Below are 16,272 nucleotides of genomic sequence, written 5' to 3' on the forward strand. Positions count from 1 at the left end.
GCCTTGCATTTAGTAAGTGGTTCATAAATTAAGATTGCTAAGGCAGTCATTCTCTCTTTGGTCCCCCTTCTCCCCAGCACGTGGTGTTCTTCCTGCGCCTCATCGCCTGGCTCGTGCCCGACGTGCCAGCCGCCCTGGCTACCAAGATAAAGCGCGGGCGCTTCCTGACCAAGCAATCTCTGGAGCACAACCGGGAGGCGCTGCTTTCGGTCAGCAAGGCCTGCGGACCCTGGCCCCACCCCCTCTGCCCGCCCCCTGGCCTTAGTTTAGCTTTCTTTCCCCGCCCTCTGGTTTGGCCCCTCCCACTAGTTTGTCTTCACCGGGAGGGAGGATTGGCCAGATTACCTCTAATTATCTCCTGGCCCCGCCTTTCACCAAACTCCTCCCACGCCACGCCCCCTTTTAAACGTTGCTCCTGCTCGAGTCTCTGCTCTGGAGGGCCAGCCAGCCTATTCGGCCTGACTCGTCCCTTCTGTCCGTTGCAGCAGAGGAGCTGTCTACGGAGCCCAGGACGCAGGGGAGAGTGAGGCCGGACTGCCCTTCCAGGACCCTTGGTCCTCCAGGATGCTCTTTCGATTGTGGTCCTCTGCTTTCGGCTAGGGGTCTGGGCAGTACCTTGGCCAGCGTCCCGAAGGTCGGGCCCTGAAGATCCCTAGTCCTGCGTTGCCTCGCTCTCCCTGTTCCCCGTATCCTGTCCTATGTACAATGCTGACAATAAACCTCTCTCTGCGCCCCAGCTTGCCATCTCTCCGTGGAGACCCGGTCCCCACCCGCTGCGTGCAGCATCTCATGTAATGATGCTCTGCGGGGGACAGAGGGGGTAAGAGAGTGGAAGGACCCAATCGCTTTGAACTGAATGGTCATTGGTTGGCAGGGGAGAGTTCACTGGGGTCTGGGCCCTGGATCCCCTGTCCTGTATGTTCATCAAGGCCTGTAGAGTATGAATAATAATAAAAGAATTTAGTTCAGCTGAGACACCTCCCAATGGATTTTCACATTTTTACCAGATCCTCCCCAAAGCCTTATGAAGCAGTGGTTAAGGACACAGGTTGGTGGTGGAGTCAGACAGACATGGATTTGAATATGAGTTCTGGCTCTTATTAGCTGTGTGAACTTGAGCAAGTTATTTAATCTCTGGAACCTCAATTTCATCATCTGTGGTATAGGGACTTCACAGGGCTGATGAGGGATTTTAATGGGATAATGCCCATTACAATCTGTATAAGTCTTGTATCCTCATTTGAAAAATGGGAACAGTAAGAGTATCCAGAACAATGCCTGGGACATAGTGAGTATACAATAAGAATTATTAGTAATGTAAGTATTAGTGTTTATGTACACATTCATGTTAATACTAAGTCCCTGGCAATTACTGAGTGCTCAAATAAATGGCAGGTGGTATTAGGGAGAAAGCAGCTTCCCCTTTCACAGGCTTTGGAAGATTGCAAGGCTGGCACAGAGTAAGTCCTCCTTACTGGAGGCTGGTTGTACTTGGGCTGTTCGAATTGGACATTTATTGAGGGTTCATTTGGTGTGTAGTAGAGCCTGAGAAGGTTTCCTGGTGGAAGAGTCCACTGGAGATGGTGAGGTGGGTCATTCTAGGCAGCAGGGGATGGGGGGTCATTCATAAGGAGCAGTGATGCTGGAAAGGTCCCCAGGATGATGCCAGATGCATCACAACATCATCTTCCAATCATAGAGATGAGCGTTCCCATTTTATGGATGCTGTAGCCGGCTCAGAGAGGGTCAGCACACCGAGTTCTCAGGGTCCCTGAGGGGTCCAAGATTTGAGAGGTTCTCTGTGCAGCTCCCAGGATGCTCCCTGGTCCCAAGGAGCCCCCTGAGCACATCTCACCTTCGGGAAGCTCTAGAAGAGGGGTGACTTGTCTCCTGGGAGGAAAAGCAGTGCCTCCCTGTCTTTAAGACGTCGGTCTGGGGTCCTTCAGAACCTCTTCTGGGCATAGGACTCCCATTGTTCCAGCCCCCCTCTTGTACCCCAGACTGGCCAAACCGGTTCTGGGGAAGGGGGGCGGGGAGCAGGCACGTTGAGACAGCCGCCTGCCCGCCTGCGAGGTTCCCTCCGCCTTCACCTCCCCCCTCCCTGCCCCACACAATACCCAGGAGCCTGCATTGCCGGGCTCAGGGGCCACGCTGACATCGCCCCCTGAGGACCGGGCTGCAACTCCAGAGCCCCCAGGGTGGCCTCGAGCCCTGGACCGTGCTGGAGGCTGGACGGAGCTCCCTGGCTGAGGTAGGGCCCCACCTGGCTGTAAGCAGCCCCATCCTCCTCCCGCCAGTCTTCCTAAGTGAGTCCTTTGTGCTGCCTGACTGGCCTCTGATCCTGGTCCCCACTCACTTATGGCTTCCTAGGGCTCCATAACCTTCTTGGCTTGGATCTCCTTTCCAGCCATGACCTTCCAATTGGCTTTGTCCTTTAAGGGGCAGAGGGTTTCTGGCAGGGTCTCTATTCTTCTGGGCAGCAGGGCAAGGGGTACCAGGTAGGGGGCAGGGAAAGCTAGGCACAGGAGGCCACAGATGCTTTCCTTGGACCATGATCGTGTCCAGGGACCATCTCTGCCAACTTCGCAAAGTGGACCCACTGTCCGTGATTAGCAGCGCCCACTGGATGGGACCCTTGGCCTCTGCCCTTCCTTCTCAGCCTGCAGAGACACTCATGATGACATAGGTTTCCTAGAAGGGGCAACTTTCCAGGTGGGGACACTAAGGCCATTGGACAGGCTATAACTTGCCTAAGGCCACTCGGCTGGTCCATGTCACACACTGGGCCTTGAATCTTGGCAGGGGTTTTCCCCTATGTGTTCCAGAATGACCCTTGCCTAGTGGGTACTAGAGTATACTGTGGTGGTCGTGTCTTAGGCAGATAATGTTCCTGCTACCTGGGCCAGTTCTCTTCCTAAGGTTTTTTACTTATTTGTGTAGCAGAGATGAACTACACACAATATGAACACAGCTCTGCCCTTTCTTGGTCCCCAGCATTGAGGTTAAGTGGGTCACAACCCCAGAAGGCCACAAGGCAGGCAGCCCAGCTAGATCGGTCATTTCCACTGCCCCTTGGCCTGGACAGAGGTGGAGGCTGACTTACTTCTAGCTTCCCCTTTCGGTACTTAATTCTAGCCCCATCTGCCCAGAAAGCCTTGTGCCATTATCACCCAACATTCACTCAGGCTTCTCCTCTGAAGCTTTAGGAGAACTCCATGTTTTGCTCATTTATCTCCGCAACTGACAAGGGGGGATCCTTTCTGCCCTTTAGGGGCTTCCAGAACCCAAGTGGAGAGAATCTCCAGAATACAAGGGAGTAGGGGCATATGTGTATTCTTGCACCTGTGCGCCCACAGAAGCAAGTAGAACTTCTGTGTTGAGGACTTCTGGTTACTGGAGAGAAAGAGACCCATCTGGCGGGAAGTGGTCACCTGTGTCTCCTGCCATATGCTCCTACAAAGTAGGATGTGTCTCACCATCACTGCCTCAGTTTTCCCATCTGTGTGATGGCCCAAGCCATCCCCCTGGCTGGAGAAAGACTAATAATAATGACTATCAATGACAAAGCTCCCACTACGTGCTACATGAGTACTCCTTAATTCTCATTAGCGTTTTGAAGTTGGTATGACTACTCTATTTACCAGATGAGGAAACTAAGACTTGCTTAGATGGACAGAGGCTTAAGGTACAAGCTAAAGCAATCCCTGTGGGGGACAGTAACTCTCCCTTAGGACCAGCCACCCCTACCCACACCCAGGCAAAGAATGAGAGATCAAGGGAAGAGCCAAGGGGCTGTGCAGAGAGAGTGGGGCCCAGTCACAGATTTAGCCATCCCCAATGGATCCTCTCCTCCCTCCCTCCCTCCCTCCCTCCCAGGGTCACTGTTTCTCCCTATGTATATACACTGGGTCCCTGGATATTTCAGCCAGAACAGTTAGTTACCTATTACTTCCTCCAGGAAGCCTTCCTGGAATGCTCAGGTCAAGCTGAGCCCAGCACCCTGCTCTCTCTGATAGTTCCTCTGGCTCTGCTTTTGCCAACCTGGATTGTAACTGTTTTTGTTTTTGCCTTCCCCACTGGACTGGCAAACCCATGGAGTGCAAAACATTCCTCCATCAGTCTCCCTGGGTTTTCTGGGCTTCACATCTGTCTCTGAGTTTCTGGTCTATCCGAAATTTTCAGTGTCTCTGTCTCTGTCTCCATCTCTGGGTCCTTGAATGTCTCAGAGTCTGTGATTTCTGGTTCTCAGTGTTTTTGCTCTCAGTTTCTGAGTTACTGTCTAAAGGGTCCCCATTTCTCTAAGTCTCTAACTTGGTCTCTGTCTCCGGGGTCTTCTGGCCCTGCCAGGCTGGGCACTGCCACTTTGGCCCGAGGGGCCTCTTGGGGGTAGGGGGATCCTTGCTGCCCCGCCTGCCCACAACGAGGCCAGGCTAGGGTAGGCCCCCGCCCAGCCGCTGCCTGCTCCCTCCCTCCCTACCGCTTGCCTCACCACAGGGTTTGATGAATCAAACTCTTTGTCTGGGTGGGATCTCCCCCAGCCAGCTGGGCAGACAGAGGGCTTCCCCTGCCGGAGCAGCAGAACGTCAGCACCGGGTCTCGCTGGAGAGGTGAGGGTCTACAGGAGGGCAGCCGGCGGAGGGCCACAGGGCAAGGACTGGGGGGTGGGGCTTGGACCCCTGGATCATTCGGCTCTGAGGCTCTGACAGCCTCCCTGGGGTGACTTCCTGTCCGGAGAGGACCCGTTCAGCCTGGGTTCAGCCTGGCCTGATGCCGGGGCTGGGTGCTGGGGTAGGGAAGAAACCCTCTCTCACCCCAAAACTGGGGGTTGGGACACCTCCCTGCCCTTCTCCTGGGAGGGCCCAGCATGATCTGCGTAGTGGCACGCCTGCCAGTCTGTGACCCTCCCAGCCAGCTTGGCATGGGTGTGGGCCCCACTCAGCGCTGAAGGCTGCAATGCTGGGCATGGGAGAGGAGGTTGGGTAACACCAAAGCCGGGATTTTCTGGGCCTGTGTGTTTGTGTCTACATCCTGGTGTGTGAGTGTGAATGGAACAGGGGCGTGAGAAAGCTGAGTGGATATGTAAATATCTGATGGGTCACTGTGTGTGTGAAAATATGTAGTCGTGTAAAAGAGTGTGTGAATGTGTGAGCCTATGAATTTGAAATGCTTGAGTGTGTCTGTGAAAGTAGATATGCTAATGTATGTACTTGTGAGAAAGTGCGTTTGGATGTGCGTGGAACATACAGGGACTTGTGTGACTGTGCGTCTCTACATCTGATTGTATGTCAGTGAGTTAGAAAATATACAAGGTGTTTAAAAGTGCAGACTCAGATGCTGGGCTGCCTGGGTTTGAATCCTGGCTCCACCATTCATTAAATAACAACCTCTGCACCTCACTTTCCTTACCTATAGGTAGGGGATAATAACAGCATCAACTCAGGGATGTGAGGATTAAATGAGATAATATAAAGCACTTGGCCTATTATTCATTAAGTGCCAAGTAAGTATTACCTATTCCTATATAATTAGGTGTGTGAGTGTGCTTATACAGATGTGTGGGTATAAGTCTACTCAAAGGTTTGTCCAGGCCTGCAGGACACGGTGGCTTCCTGGCCAGCACTGCTGTCCTGTGTCTGGCTCTGATACCTTCTCCCCTGCAGGCCCAGGTGAGCAGTAGAGTAAAGGAGGAATGGACTGTGGGCCACCTGCCACTCTTCAGCCCCACCTGGTTGGGCCACCTGGCACTGCCCGCCACCCAGTAGCTGTGTGCCAACAGGAGAGTCTATCCTTTGTGGAGTTACCCACCCTGCAGCCCCCAAGCCCTGTGTGTCTGGACCTCTTCCCTGTCACCCCAGAGGAGCTGCAGGCTCCTGGCAGCCGCTGGTCCCTGGGGACCCCTGCTCCTCTCCAAGGGCTGCTATGGCCACCATCTCCAGGAGTCCCAGACACCCAGATCTCCACCAGTGGGGGAATGCGACCCAGCAGGGCTGGCAGCTGGCCACACTGTCCTAGTGCCCAGCCCCCAGCTCTGGAGGGACCCTGGAGTCCCCAGCACCCACAGCCACAGCGCCGGGCCAGCCATGGCTCAGAGAAGAAATCGGCCTGTGAGTCACTCCGGGTGAGGGAGGGGTGGCCCACTGGGGCAGATAGAGGAGAGGTTGGGTGGCTCTTTAGGACTCTTAAGCCCCAGAGTTCCCCAAACAGGCAGGACAAGTGGTAGATTTTAGTAATAGGGAATTGGAGCTCAGGGAAGACAAGTGACTTCTCTGAGGTTACACAGCAAGTGAGTGGTTGTCCTGGGCCCCCGGGCCCTTTGCCCATCCTTTACCTGTTGCAGGCAGGCAATGTGCTCTCTATACCCCTCTTGTTCCCATTTCTCTGGGGACCAGATCTCTGCAAAAACATTGCCCTTTCTCTTGGGAATGTTGCCCAGAGGCTCAGGGCCACAGGGAAGCAGCAGAGAGGAGGTGGGGAGAGACCCCAGTGGGTGTCAGCCTGTGCTTTCACCCCCACCTCCCTGCAGGGCGCAAGATGCGAGTGTACCAGCGTGAAGAGGTTCCTGGCAGCCTCGAGGCCCACCCTGTCTTCCTCCAGCCTGGCCAGGTGGCAGAGCAGACCCTGAGTACAGAGGAGCCTAGGCCACTGGAGCTGTCTGGGCCCGCCCGAGTGGGCCTGGAAGGGCCTGAGCGGAGACGCTTCTCAGCCTCTGAGCTGATGACCCGGCTGCACTCTTCCCTGCGCCTGGGGCGGAATTCAGCAGCCAGGGCACTGACCCCTGGCTCGGGCACTGGAGCAGCCCGGGAAGGTATCAGCTCCTCCCCACCGGCCCTAAGAGCAGCCCACGAGCCAGATGCAGGGTGGGGCAAGGCACACTCACTGGACACCTGAGACTGGGTGCTGGTCAGCTGGAGTGTGGCGCTCGGTGCCCAGGGCCATTCCTGGGGCCACCCACCTTCAGCTCTTGCCCTCTCCAGGGAAAGCATCTGGAAGGGAGTCACGCGGTGCAGAGGTGAGGGTGGACGGTGTGGCGATGGCAGCCCCTGTCGACCCAAGCGGAGGCCATGGCAGCTGGCCCGAGTCCAGGTACCGTCTCCCACTTGGGGATCGGGTCTGAGGCGGGGGTGCAGGCAAAGAAGAGCCCTGATGTTCTCTCTTTCCCAGGCTGGACTTGCAGGAAGAGCCAACTCTGGGTTCCAGGAGCGCCAGCGAACGACGCCAGTCACGGTTCCTCCTTAACTGTACGTGGGAGGGGGTCATGAGGGAAGGGGCTGGGGGTTTGAGGAAACCGGGAGACTGGGGTTTGGAGAGTTGAGAGGTAGAGATTGTGTGAGAGAACTGGATTCTCAATATCCAGCACAGGGACTTGCACGCAGTTGGTGCTCAAGCAGTGTTTATTAAATGAGTGAGTGAGTGAATGAATGAATTCACTCATTCATGTGAACCGTCGGAAAGGCTTGTTGAGGGGGGCTTTTGCGGGAGTCGGGGAGGAGCCGAGCCGCGGCTGGAGGGCGCCCCACAGCCCCCCCCGCCCCTCTCCCCGCCCAGCCGTCCTCTACCAGGAATACAGCGACGTGGCCAGCGCCCGCGAACTGCGGCGGCAGCAGCGCGAGGAGGAGGGCCCTGGGGACGAGGCCGAGGGCGCGGAGGAGGGGCCCGGGCCGCCGCGCGCCAACCTCTCCCCGAGCAGCTCCTTCCGGGCGCAGCGCTCGGCACGAGGCTCCACCTTCTCGCTGTGGCAGGACATCCCCGACGTGCGCGGCAGCGGCGTCCTGGCCACGCTGAGCCTGCGCGACTGCAAACTGCAGGAGGTGCGCGGGGTCCCGGCGGGGCGGGGCCGGCGGGGCGGGGCCGGCGGGGCTGCCCGTCGTGGGAGGTGGTCCTGGGACTCAGAGGGGGTGGGGCAACAAAAGGGGCGCGGTCCAGGAATATGTGGTTCCCGGACTTAAGTGGAGGCCCGGGCAATAGGGGTACCGGGCCAGCGGGGCTGCAAACTGCAGAAGGTGGGCATAGGACCCAAAGGGGAACGCGGGGCCACAAGGGTGTAGGGTCGATGGGACTGTTAATGTGAAGGTGAATGCTAGGACCTGACAAGGCGGGGCTCACTGCAAGCGGGAATGGAGGAGCCCTGGAGCGGAAGGCGGGTGGAGAAGCGGGCCGAAGGGGCGGGGTCAGGGCGGAGCCAACGCGGGCGAGGCCTAGGGTAGGGCGGGGCCAGAGGAGGAGGGATCGCTGAAAGCGAGGATACTGGACCCTTAGAGCCAGCCCGAGTGAAACCGCCTGATGGGCGCACGACTAGGCAGGGCCAACGGCAGGCGCGGAGCCAGTGGGGACGGGGCCATTGGATGACTCGGGCCAGGCCAGATGGACCTAGCTAGGGTTGCAATTGAGGGCCTCAGTTAGGTTTGAACAATTAAGCGCGGCAGGAGGTGGGTCCCCAACTTCACCAGGAACCAGATCGGGGGTAGGGCTAGAGGAGGGGCGGGGACAGGGGGTGCGGCCATGTCTAAGGAGGTGGTGTCCCGGGCTTGGTGGGGTGGTGGAGTGGTGAGGTGGGCTATGCGAGGCACGGGCGTCAGGTGTGGACTGATCCAACCCCTTCGACCCCGCGTCCGCCCTTGCTCAGGCCAAATTTGAGCTGATCACGTCCGAGGCTTCATACATCCACAGCCTGTCAGTGGCCGTGGGTCACTTCTTAGGCTCAGCTGAGCTGAGTGAGTGCCTGGGGGCTCAGGACAAGCAGTGGCTGTTTTCCAAACTGCCTGAAGTCAAGAGCACCAGCGAGAGGTGAGGGAGTGGCCTGGCCTAACAGGGGGGCGGGGGCCGAGCCCGCGATTGGCTAGTCTCCTAAGTCTCACCCTGAGGTCTCACCCTGGCCCTGACCACTCTCCAATCCCTCAGGTTCCTTCAGGACCTGGAGCAGCGGCTGGAGGCAGATGTCCTGCGCTTCAGCGTGTGCGACATTGTGTTGCACCACTGTCCAGCCTTTCGCCGTGTCTACCTGCCCTACGTCACCAACCAGGCCTACCAGGAGCGCACCTACCAGCGCCTGCTGTAGGCTCTGAAAGGGGGGAGGGTAGAGGGAGTCTCAGGCAGGAGAAGTAGGTGCAGAGTACTGGGTGAGGAAGGGTGACCTGAGAGGAAGGGGTCCCTTCAAAGGGCTCTGTGACCAGGATGCAGGAAGGATGTGCTAAGAAGACACCTGAAGAACAACGGGATGACTGGGGTCATGGCTACTAGGAGTTCAGGCTCGCCTGTGACCCCAGACCCTCCCATTTTCCAGCCTGGATAACCCCAAGTTCCCCAGCATCCTGGCTCGCCTGGAGGAGTCTCCTGTGTGCCAACGTCTGCCCCTCACCTCCTTCCTCATCCTGCCATTTCAGAGGATCACACGCCTTAAGATGCTGGTGGAGGTACCTAGGTGGAGATACTGCTTGCTGTGCCCTCCACCGGGCACCACTGGGTGGGCAGGGTCACAGGGGGAGGTCATTGCCTGCCTCATTGCACCAACCCTACCCTCCAGAACATCCTGAAGCGGACAGCACAGGGCTCTGAAGATGAAGACATGGCCACCAAGGCCTTCAATGCACTCAAGGAGGTGAGTTCAGCGGGATAGGGGCTGTCTAGCTCTGGAGGGCCTCCCTGGAACCCCAGTATGTCTCTAAAAGAGCCCCAGCCTTTAGAGCCTCTGATCCCCAGGCGGGAGTCTGAGGCTGGGCTCTGGGAGCCAGGGTTGGGGGCTGCAGGTGACCCAGCCATGGCCTCCCCAGCTGGTACAAGAATGCAATGCCAGCGTGCAGTCCATGAAGAGGACGGAGGAGCTCATCCACCTGAGCAAAAAGATCCACTTTGAGGGCAAGGTGCATGCCCGCAGCGGGTGGAATGGGCACACAAAGGGGAGTTCTCGCCCCCTCCTTCCCTGGGGACTGCAGGCCAGTTCATCGCTGCCTCCCCCTCCCATCCTTGGCCTGTGCTCTCCGCCCTGCTTTTCTGGGCCTGACCTGTCCTCCCTCTTGCCTCCATTCTCCCAGATCTTCCCACTGATCTCTCAGGCCCGCTGGCTGGTGCGGCATGGGGAGCTGGTGGAGCTGGCACCACTGCCCGCAGCTCCCCCGGCCAAGCTAAAGCTGTCCAGCAAGGCAGTCTACCTGCACCTCTTCAATGACTGCTTGCTGCTCTCCCGGAGGAAGGAGTGAGTCGGGGCCTGGTTGCGGGGGAGGTAAATTGGAGCTGGGCTCCCTTCTTCCCTACGAATGAGCTCACGACCTGGGCCCAGGAGCCCCAGCTCCTGTGCCAGGCTGTGTTGCTGGGGCACCCTGAGTCTGGGATCTTTGATCTTTCCTGCAGGAAAGACAAAGATTCAAGGCAAGTTCATCATCCAGACCTGAGACTCAAAGGCTGGACTGTGTGCAGAAAACTTGAAGTTGCTCTGAATTTAAGCCACTTAGGGCAGAGATTAAGAGCATAGCCCTAGAGTCCCAGCTCTGCCTTGAGTCATAATGATAATAGATAACATTTACTGAGCACCTATTCTGTGTCAGGCATGCCATATGGATTATTCCCTTTAGTCCTCTAAACAACTTTCTGGGAAGTAGGCTCCCTTCTTATTCTCAAGATCATGGAGCTGGTAAGTACAGGAGCCCAGAGGAGGCCACGTCTGTCTGATGCCAGATCCCAGGCCCTTAACCACTGTGCTATCCTGTCTTCTGTCTATAAAATAGAGGCTACGATGTAGGGAGAGTCCATGTGATAATAATACATGAAAAGAGCTTAGCAGAGTGCCTGGCACATAGTGAATACTCGCTCAGTATTAGCTATGATTATTGTAAGTGAGGGAGAGGACTTCCTGAGTGAGGTAAGCCTTCAGGCTAGACGGGATGAAGGATGGACATTTTAGGCTATGGGAACAGTTCATTCCTGATTTATTTATTCATTCAAGAAATCATCACCGAACCCCTGTTCTGTACTGGGCCCTCTCATGGGTGCTGGGGACATGAGACTTATTCTCTGCTCACAGGAGCTCTCAGACCTGTGAAAATGCATCCTGATAACCACCTGGTCAGGGTTTTGATGGAAGGGAATACCACACTGTAGCATATGCTGGTGTGGGGTGAGAATCAGCAAAGCGTCACGGAGGAAGAGAGATTCGAGCTGGATTTTAAAGGATAAGTAGGAGTTTTCCAGGTAGAGGAGTTTGGGAGGACATAGCAGTCACAGGAAGGTATAAGAGCAGAGTGTGTTTGGGAGATGATGAAGCCTTATGTGGCTGGATTTGAAGAGAGGAAAGGCAGGAGAGGGAAGATTGGGGTGCTGAAAGTCAGGGTAGAGAGGTGGACTTCTGAGGGCAGTAGGGAGCACAGAGAGTCAAGTGAGGTGTGGCGTTTTCTTCCTGGTCAGTGTGGAAGGTGGACCGGAAGGGGAGAAACTGCAAACTGTTGCAGTTGCCCAGGTGAGAGCAGATGCTCCAGAAGTGTTAGGGGGTTGGCAGATAAGCGCATTCCGGGACAATAAGGAGTTAGATAGGACGTAGGTGCTGGTGGGGTTTGGGGAGGCGGAGAAAGGAGACGCAAGAATGACTACTGAGGAACTTGACGGGGTCGTTCACTGGAATGGGAACCGTGAAGGGATCTGGTTTAGAGTGGGAGATACTGAGCTCCGTTTGGACGGGTTGAGATGAAGGAACCAATGGAACATCCTCAACTTCCCCCTCAACCCGCTCATCCTTCCTGCATGTGGACACGAACTGTGGGAATGGAGTGGCAAACAGGAGACAAAGTTCAGCTTCTAGGCCAGTTAGCGAGTCAAACACTAAACAGTCCAGAGGTCTCATCGGAGTGGCCGCCTAGTTGACTCTTGAGAACAGGGGCTCAGGGCAGACGCTCAGAGAGAAGTTGACACCATGTCTGCGGAGGGGCTGGTCTTCTCACCTTCCACCTGTCAGTGAGCTGGCAAGAACGAAGCTCCCAGTTCCTTTTGGGGATTTGCTGGCTGCCAGGGACGCAGTACCCTGTGCAGCCAAGTTTCCTTGGGGAGAGTGCTAGAGGGACAGACAACCCTTTCTCCTCCCTTTAATCAGAATTAAAGGGAGGATGGGGGCCGGGAGCCTGGGCACGGACCAGGCTGACCTCACCTTCCTGGTCCTGCAGGCTAGAAAAGTTTGCTGTCTTTGTCCATGCCAAGATGGCCGAGCTGCAGGTGAAGGACCTGAGCCTGAAGCCCCAGGGGATCCCTGGCCACGTGTTCCTCCTTCAGCTCCTTCATGGGCAGCATACAAAACACCAGTTCCTGCTGAGGGCCCGGACGGAGTGAGTGGGCCTGGGTATGGGGAGGCAGGACCCCCAGGCAGGCACAAGGCCTTCTATCTCTGGCTTTGGGATGGTGGCATAAGGCAGGACATGGGCAGAACTGACACCCAGAGGGTTCTGGGCTTGCTAAATTCTTATGCTCAGAGCAGGATGGGGCACAGACTTGGGAACAGGACCATGGGGAGGACCCTGGGGTGGGGAAGGCATGACCTGGGTCCTAGGTCTGGACATTATACCCCATTCTCCCTTGCCTCCCCCCGTCCCCCGTTTCACCACCCTGGCCCTGGGGGACTGCACTTTGCATGTTGTGATAACTCAGCCTCCTCTCCTTAGAAGTGAGAAGCAGCGATGGATCTCTGCCATGTGCCCCTCCAGCCCCCAGGAGGACAAGGAGGTCATCAACGAGGGGGAAGGTAGCAGCCTGCCACCCTCCCCCACCCCAGGCCCACATCCCCCGGGCTGGGTACCTCATTGCTCTCTCCCTTCCCTCAAATCCTGGGTACCTTGTGGCCGGTGGGGCTACAGAGGATGGTAGGAGAGAGAGATCAGGAGAGATCAACTGGCCTGGGGCACTTGGGGGCAGCTCCACATAACCTTGACAGATGGGCAGGAATTACCTAGGACAAGCTGGCCTCCATGTGCGCAGGTAGCTCCTTGGAGGAGACAAAGCTTTTATATCCTCCCATTTCATTCCCACAGAAGCCCATTTTAGAAAGCAGAGATTCAGGCAGGTAAAGTGACTTGTCCAAGTTCACCTAATTAGTAAGTGGCAGAGCTGGGACTGGACCCCAGCTGGGACTGGAACCTATCCTTGCATTATTTGCAATAGGACAGGAACCAAAATGGCCAGGGCGTGTGGGGAGCTGATGGTGGTGGCAGAGGGAGGGATTTGCTACGTTATATATAGTAGGCTTTTGGGGTGTGTGTGAAATGAGGCTGGAAAGCCAGGGTGCAGCTCAATCACAGAGGACCTCGATATAGGGTACTAGGTAGCTATTGAAGGTTTTGAGCAGGGGAGTTAGGGCTGAGCCAAAGAAGGAGAAAGAAGGGAATTCTTTTCTACCTAGTACCTGTCATGTGTCAGGCCTGCTGCTAGAGTCCTTATAAATGCGTTTATTTTACTTCATCTTCATGAAAACCCTATTAGGTAGACTCATTTTTCATGGGAACGAACTGAAGCTCAGAAATGTTAAGTAACTTGCCCAAGGTCACACAGCCAATAGGTGGCAGAGCTGAGATTCAAGCCAGGTCGTGGTAGAAAGACTTGAAGGCCTAGATGGGACAGATTCTCTGGCTTCAGCCAGGAGTCCTGTTTAGGTTTTGGGGGAAGCTTCCCATTTCGAAGAGGTGGTCAGGGAAGGCCCTGAAGGATGAGGAGGAACAGTCATGAAAAGTTCTGGGTACTTCCAGGGGTCAGAACAGCCAGTGCCCAGGCCCTGAAGCGGGAGGAAGCTTAGAGTGTTTGAGGGGGCCAGTGTGGCTGAGCTTCATGAGTAAGGGGGAGAGAGGAGGAATTCGGGAGGAGAGGAGGTTAGCAAGGGGCAATGCTGGACCACGCAGGACTTTGAAGGCTGTGGGGAGGACTTCAGATTTTATTCTAAGAGGAGCAGGAAGCCCTGGAGGGTTGTAGATGGGGGCGTGATATGGCTTGAATCCCAGTTGAGAAGGATGGACTGAAGGGAGCACCAGAGTGGCATTGGGGTCCAAAGTGGCCATTACTGTCTTGTGGGGGGTGTCCGGGGGCAGTTGGCCCTTGGCCTAGAGGTCAAGGGCAAGGTGTTGGATTGAGCTGGAATGGTGAGAGTCCTGGAGCAGGACCAGTAAGTGAAGCCGGGAGGGATTGGATTCACCTAGGGCTTGTGTTTGGGGTAAGATATGAAGGGTGGCCAGGCGGGCTAGGGAGGGGCGGTGGAGGGGGGTGGAAAGAAGTAGCAGCAGCCGCCCTCCCATCCTCTTACTTCCTCCTGCTGCCCCTCCCTGCCCCCTACCTGCATCGTCATGCCGTGGGGACTCCCTCACTCTCCCTCGGGCTGACAGACCGCCCCCAGGTTCAGTGTGTCAGGACATACAAGGCATTGCAGCCAGACGAGCTGACCTTGGAGAAGACTGACATCCTGGCAGTGAGGACCCGGACCAGTGACGGTGAGAGGAGCCTCCTGGGAAGGCATCTCTATGGGGCTTTGTGTGGGCAGGAGGTAGCTGGATGTCTGAGACATCACAGGGAAAGGTTATGCAAGGTTATACGGCATACAGGAATCGAGTTAGACAAGAGGAGGAACTTCCTGCTTGTAAAGATGTAGAGTTGAGAGTGACTGATGGGAGAGTGGGAAATACTCTCCTTCAAGGATGTCAGGAAAAACAGGCCAGAGGTTCATCTACAAGACGGCTAGAGGCAGGATCCTTCCTGGAGCCGGGAGAGCTGAGATGATGTCACCTTGGCCCCAGGGGTGCAGACAAGGCTTGTGTCGGGGCCTAGGAGTTCCCTTGCAGACCTGGCCCTAGTGTCCCTCTGATGCCACTGATGCTGCCCCTGGCCTGTGTGTTCCCCTAGGCTGGCTAGAGGGGGTCCGCCTGGCAGATGGCGAGAAGGGATGGGTGCCCCGGGCCTACGTGGAAGAGATCGGCAGCCTCAGCGCCCGCCTCCGAAACCTCCGGGAGAATAAGCGGATCACCAGTGCCACCAGCAAACTGGGGGAGCCCCCTGCATGACGGGCAACCATGGCCTGGGACACCAGCTCCATACCCGGCTCCCAGACAGGTCTGGAGGGGGCCTGCAGTGTCTCCCTGCCCGAAGCCGCTGCTGCTGGGACTATTGCTCTGTGGCCGGGCATCAGCAGTACAGCCTGTTCTCATGTTCCTCAGTGTCCACTCTTCAGGGCTAAGGACAGTTTCTTCCTCTGGTATGCGGATCACCCCTAGGTGACCTCTGATATCTGGCAAGGACGGGGCCCTCTCCCTTCCATGCCCTTGACCCTGCCTGACTCTTGGTCCCTAGGGGCCTGGCTGGGAAAGGCTCTGGGATTAATGGGCGCTGGGACCTGTATGTATCTGGGATCTTCTGGCCAGAGCCTGTGTGTTCCCTGGTTGTTGTGACTTCTCTGTCAATAAACTCCCATAATGCCTTTGCTTGGAGTCTGTGAGCCATCTGATGCTTCTCCCACTCCAGCCCCATTTCCCCAGCTAAAGATCAGGAGGGTCTCTGGCTGCTTCTCATTAAGGATTTGCCCTCTGTAGATTTGCCCCGCTAACCAGAGGAGGGTGAGACAGGGGCTGTGTATTAGTTGGATTTCTTTGAGTTGCAGTTAACAAAATAGCAGATTCGAATAGGCTTAAATATTAAAGAGAATTTATTAGTTCTTGTATTTGTTTCTTATAGCTTCTGTAATAAATTCTGTTAAAACAACAGAAATTTATTCTTTCAGAGTTCTGGAGGCCAAAAGTCTGAAATCGGTATCACTGGGCCATAATCCAGGTGTCCGGAGGTCCATACTCCATCCTGTAGCGGAGATGTGCTCTAGGGGAGAATTTTCCTTGCCTCTTCCAGCTCCTGGCTGCTACCAGCACTTCTCGGCTGGCAGTGGCCTCACTCCAGTCTTTGCCTCTGTGGTCACATTGCCTTCTCTGTGCATCTGTGTCAATTCTTCCTCTGCCTCCCCCTTATAAGGATCCATGTGATAACATTCAGGACTCACCCAGATAATCTCCCCATCTCATAATTCTTAACTTAAATCCCATTTACAAAGACCCACCCATTTTTTTGTCACAGGTTTTTTTGTTTTTATTTTGTTTTGTTTTGTCATAGGTAGTGAAATGTACATGTCTTTTTGGGGACCATTTCTCAGTCTATCATAGTTCTCATAATTGAGAAGTACAGAGGCAGGGTGGGCTTCAGGCAAGGCTTGATCTTGTGGCTCATTGCTGCCACTGAGGACCCAGCTCTTTACATTTCTCTACTCTGTTGTCCTTGGCA

General features: G+C 55.8%; 1 protein-coding gene across 2 annotated transcripts; it reads left to right on the forward strand.

Annotated features, from left to right (window-relative positions):
- The first annotated feature begins 3,919 nt into the window (after window positions 1-3,919).
- On the forward strand, window positions 3,920-15,434 carry ARHGEF19 (Rho guanine nucleotide exchange factor 19). 2 transcript variants are annotated; one of them, XM_039842115.1, is made up of 16 exons: window positions 3,924-4,607; window positions 5,661-6,104; window positions 6,524-6,805; window positions 6,975-7,083; window positions 7,162-7,238; window positions 7,546-7,808; window positions 8,624-8,784; window positions 8,899-9,051; window positions 9,281-9,410; window positions 9,521-9,595; window positions 9,768-9,857; window positions 10,029-10,189; window positions 12,144-12,302; window positions 12,636-12,715; window positions 14,340-14,444; window positions 14,854-15,434. In XM_039842115.1, exons 2-16 carry the CDS (start codon window positions 5,690-5,692, stop codon window positions 15,009-15,011), a joined length of 2,418 nt encoding a protein of 805 aa, XP_039698049.1. In that variant the 5' UTR covers window positions 3,924-4,607; window positions 5,661-5,689; the 3' UTR covers window positions 15,012-15,434. The 2 variants fall into 2 exon arrangements, with proteins under 2 accessions (XP_039698050.1, XP_039698049.1); XM_039842116.1 differs by lacking the exon at window positions 9,768-9,857 and having other exon boundaries at window positions 3,920-4,607.
- Window positions 15,435-16,272: the final 838 nt, after the last annotated feature.

This window comes from Pteropus medius, unplaced genomic scaffold, assembly GCF_902729225.1.
Source record: "Pteropus medius unplaced genomic scaffold, Ma_sr-lr_union100, whole genome shotgun sequence".
NCBI classification, from domain to species: Eukaryota; Metazoa; Chordata; class Mammalia; order Chiroptera; family Pteropodidae; genus Pteropus; species Pteropus medius.

What these genes read in the sequence shown, in the direction of transcription:
- ARHGEF19 (XM_039842115.1), top strand. Translation starts at nt 5,690, where the DNA reads ATGGACTGTGGGCCACCTGCCACTCTTCAGCCCCACCTGGTTGGGCCA. An exon ending in CCTTCAATGCACTCAAGGAG is followed by an intron (nt 9,596 to 9,767) that starts GTGAGTTCAGCG and finishes TGGCCTCCCCAG; the next exon opens with CTGGTACAAGAATGCAATGC. An exon ending in AGATCCACTTTGAGGGCAAG is followed by an intron (nt 9,858 to 10,028) that starts GTGCATGCCCGC and finishes CCATTCTCCCAG; the next exon opens with ATCTTCCCACTGATCTCTCA.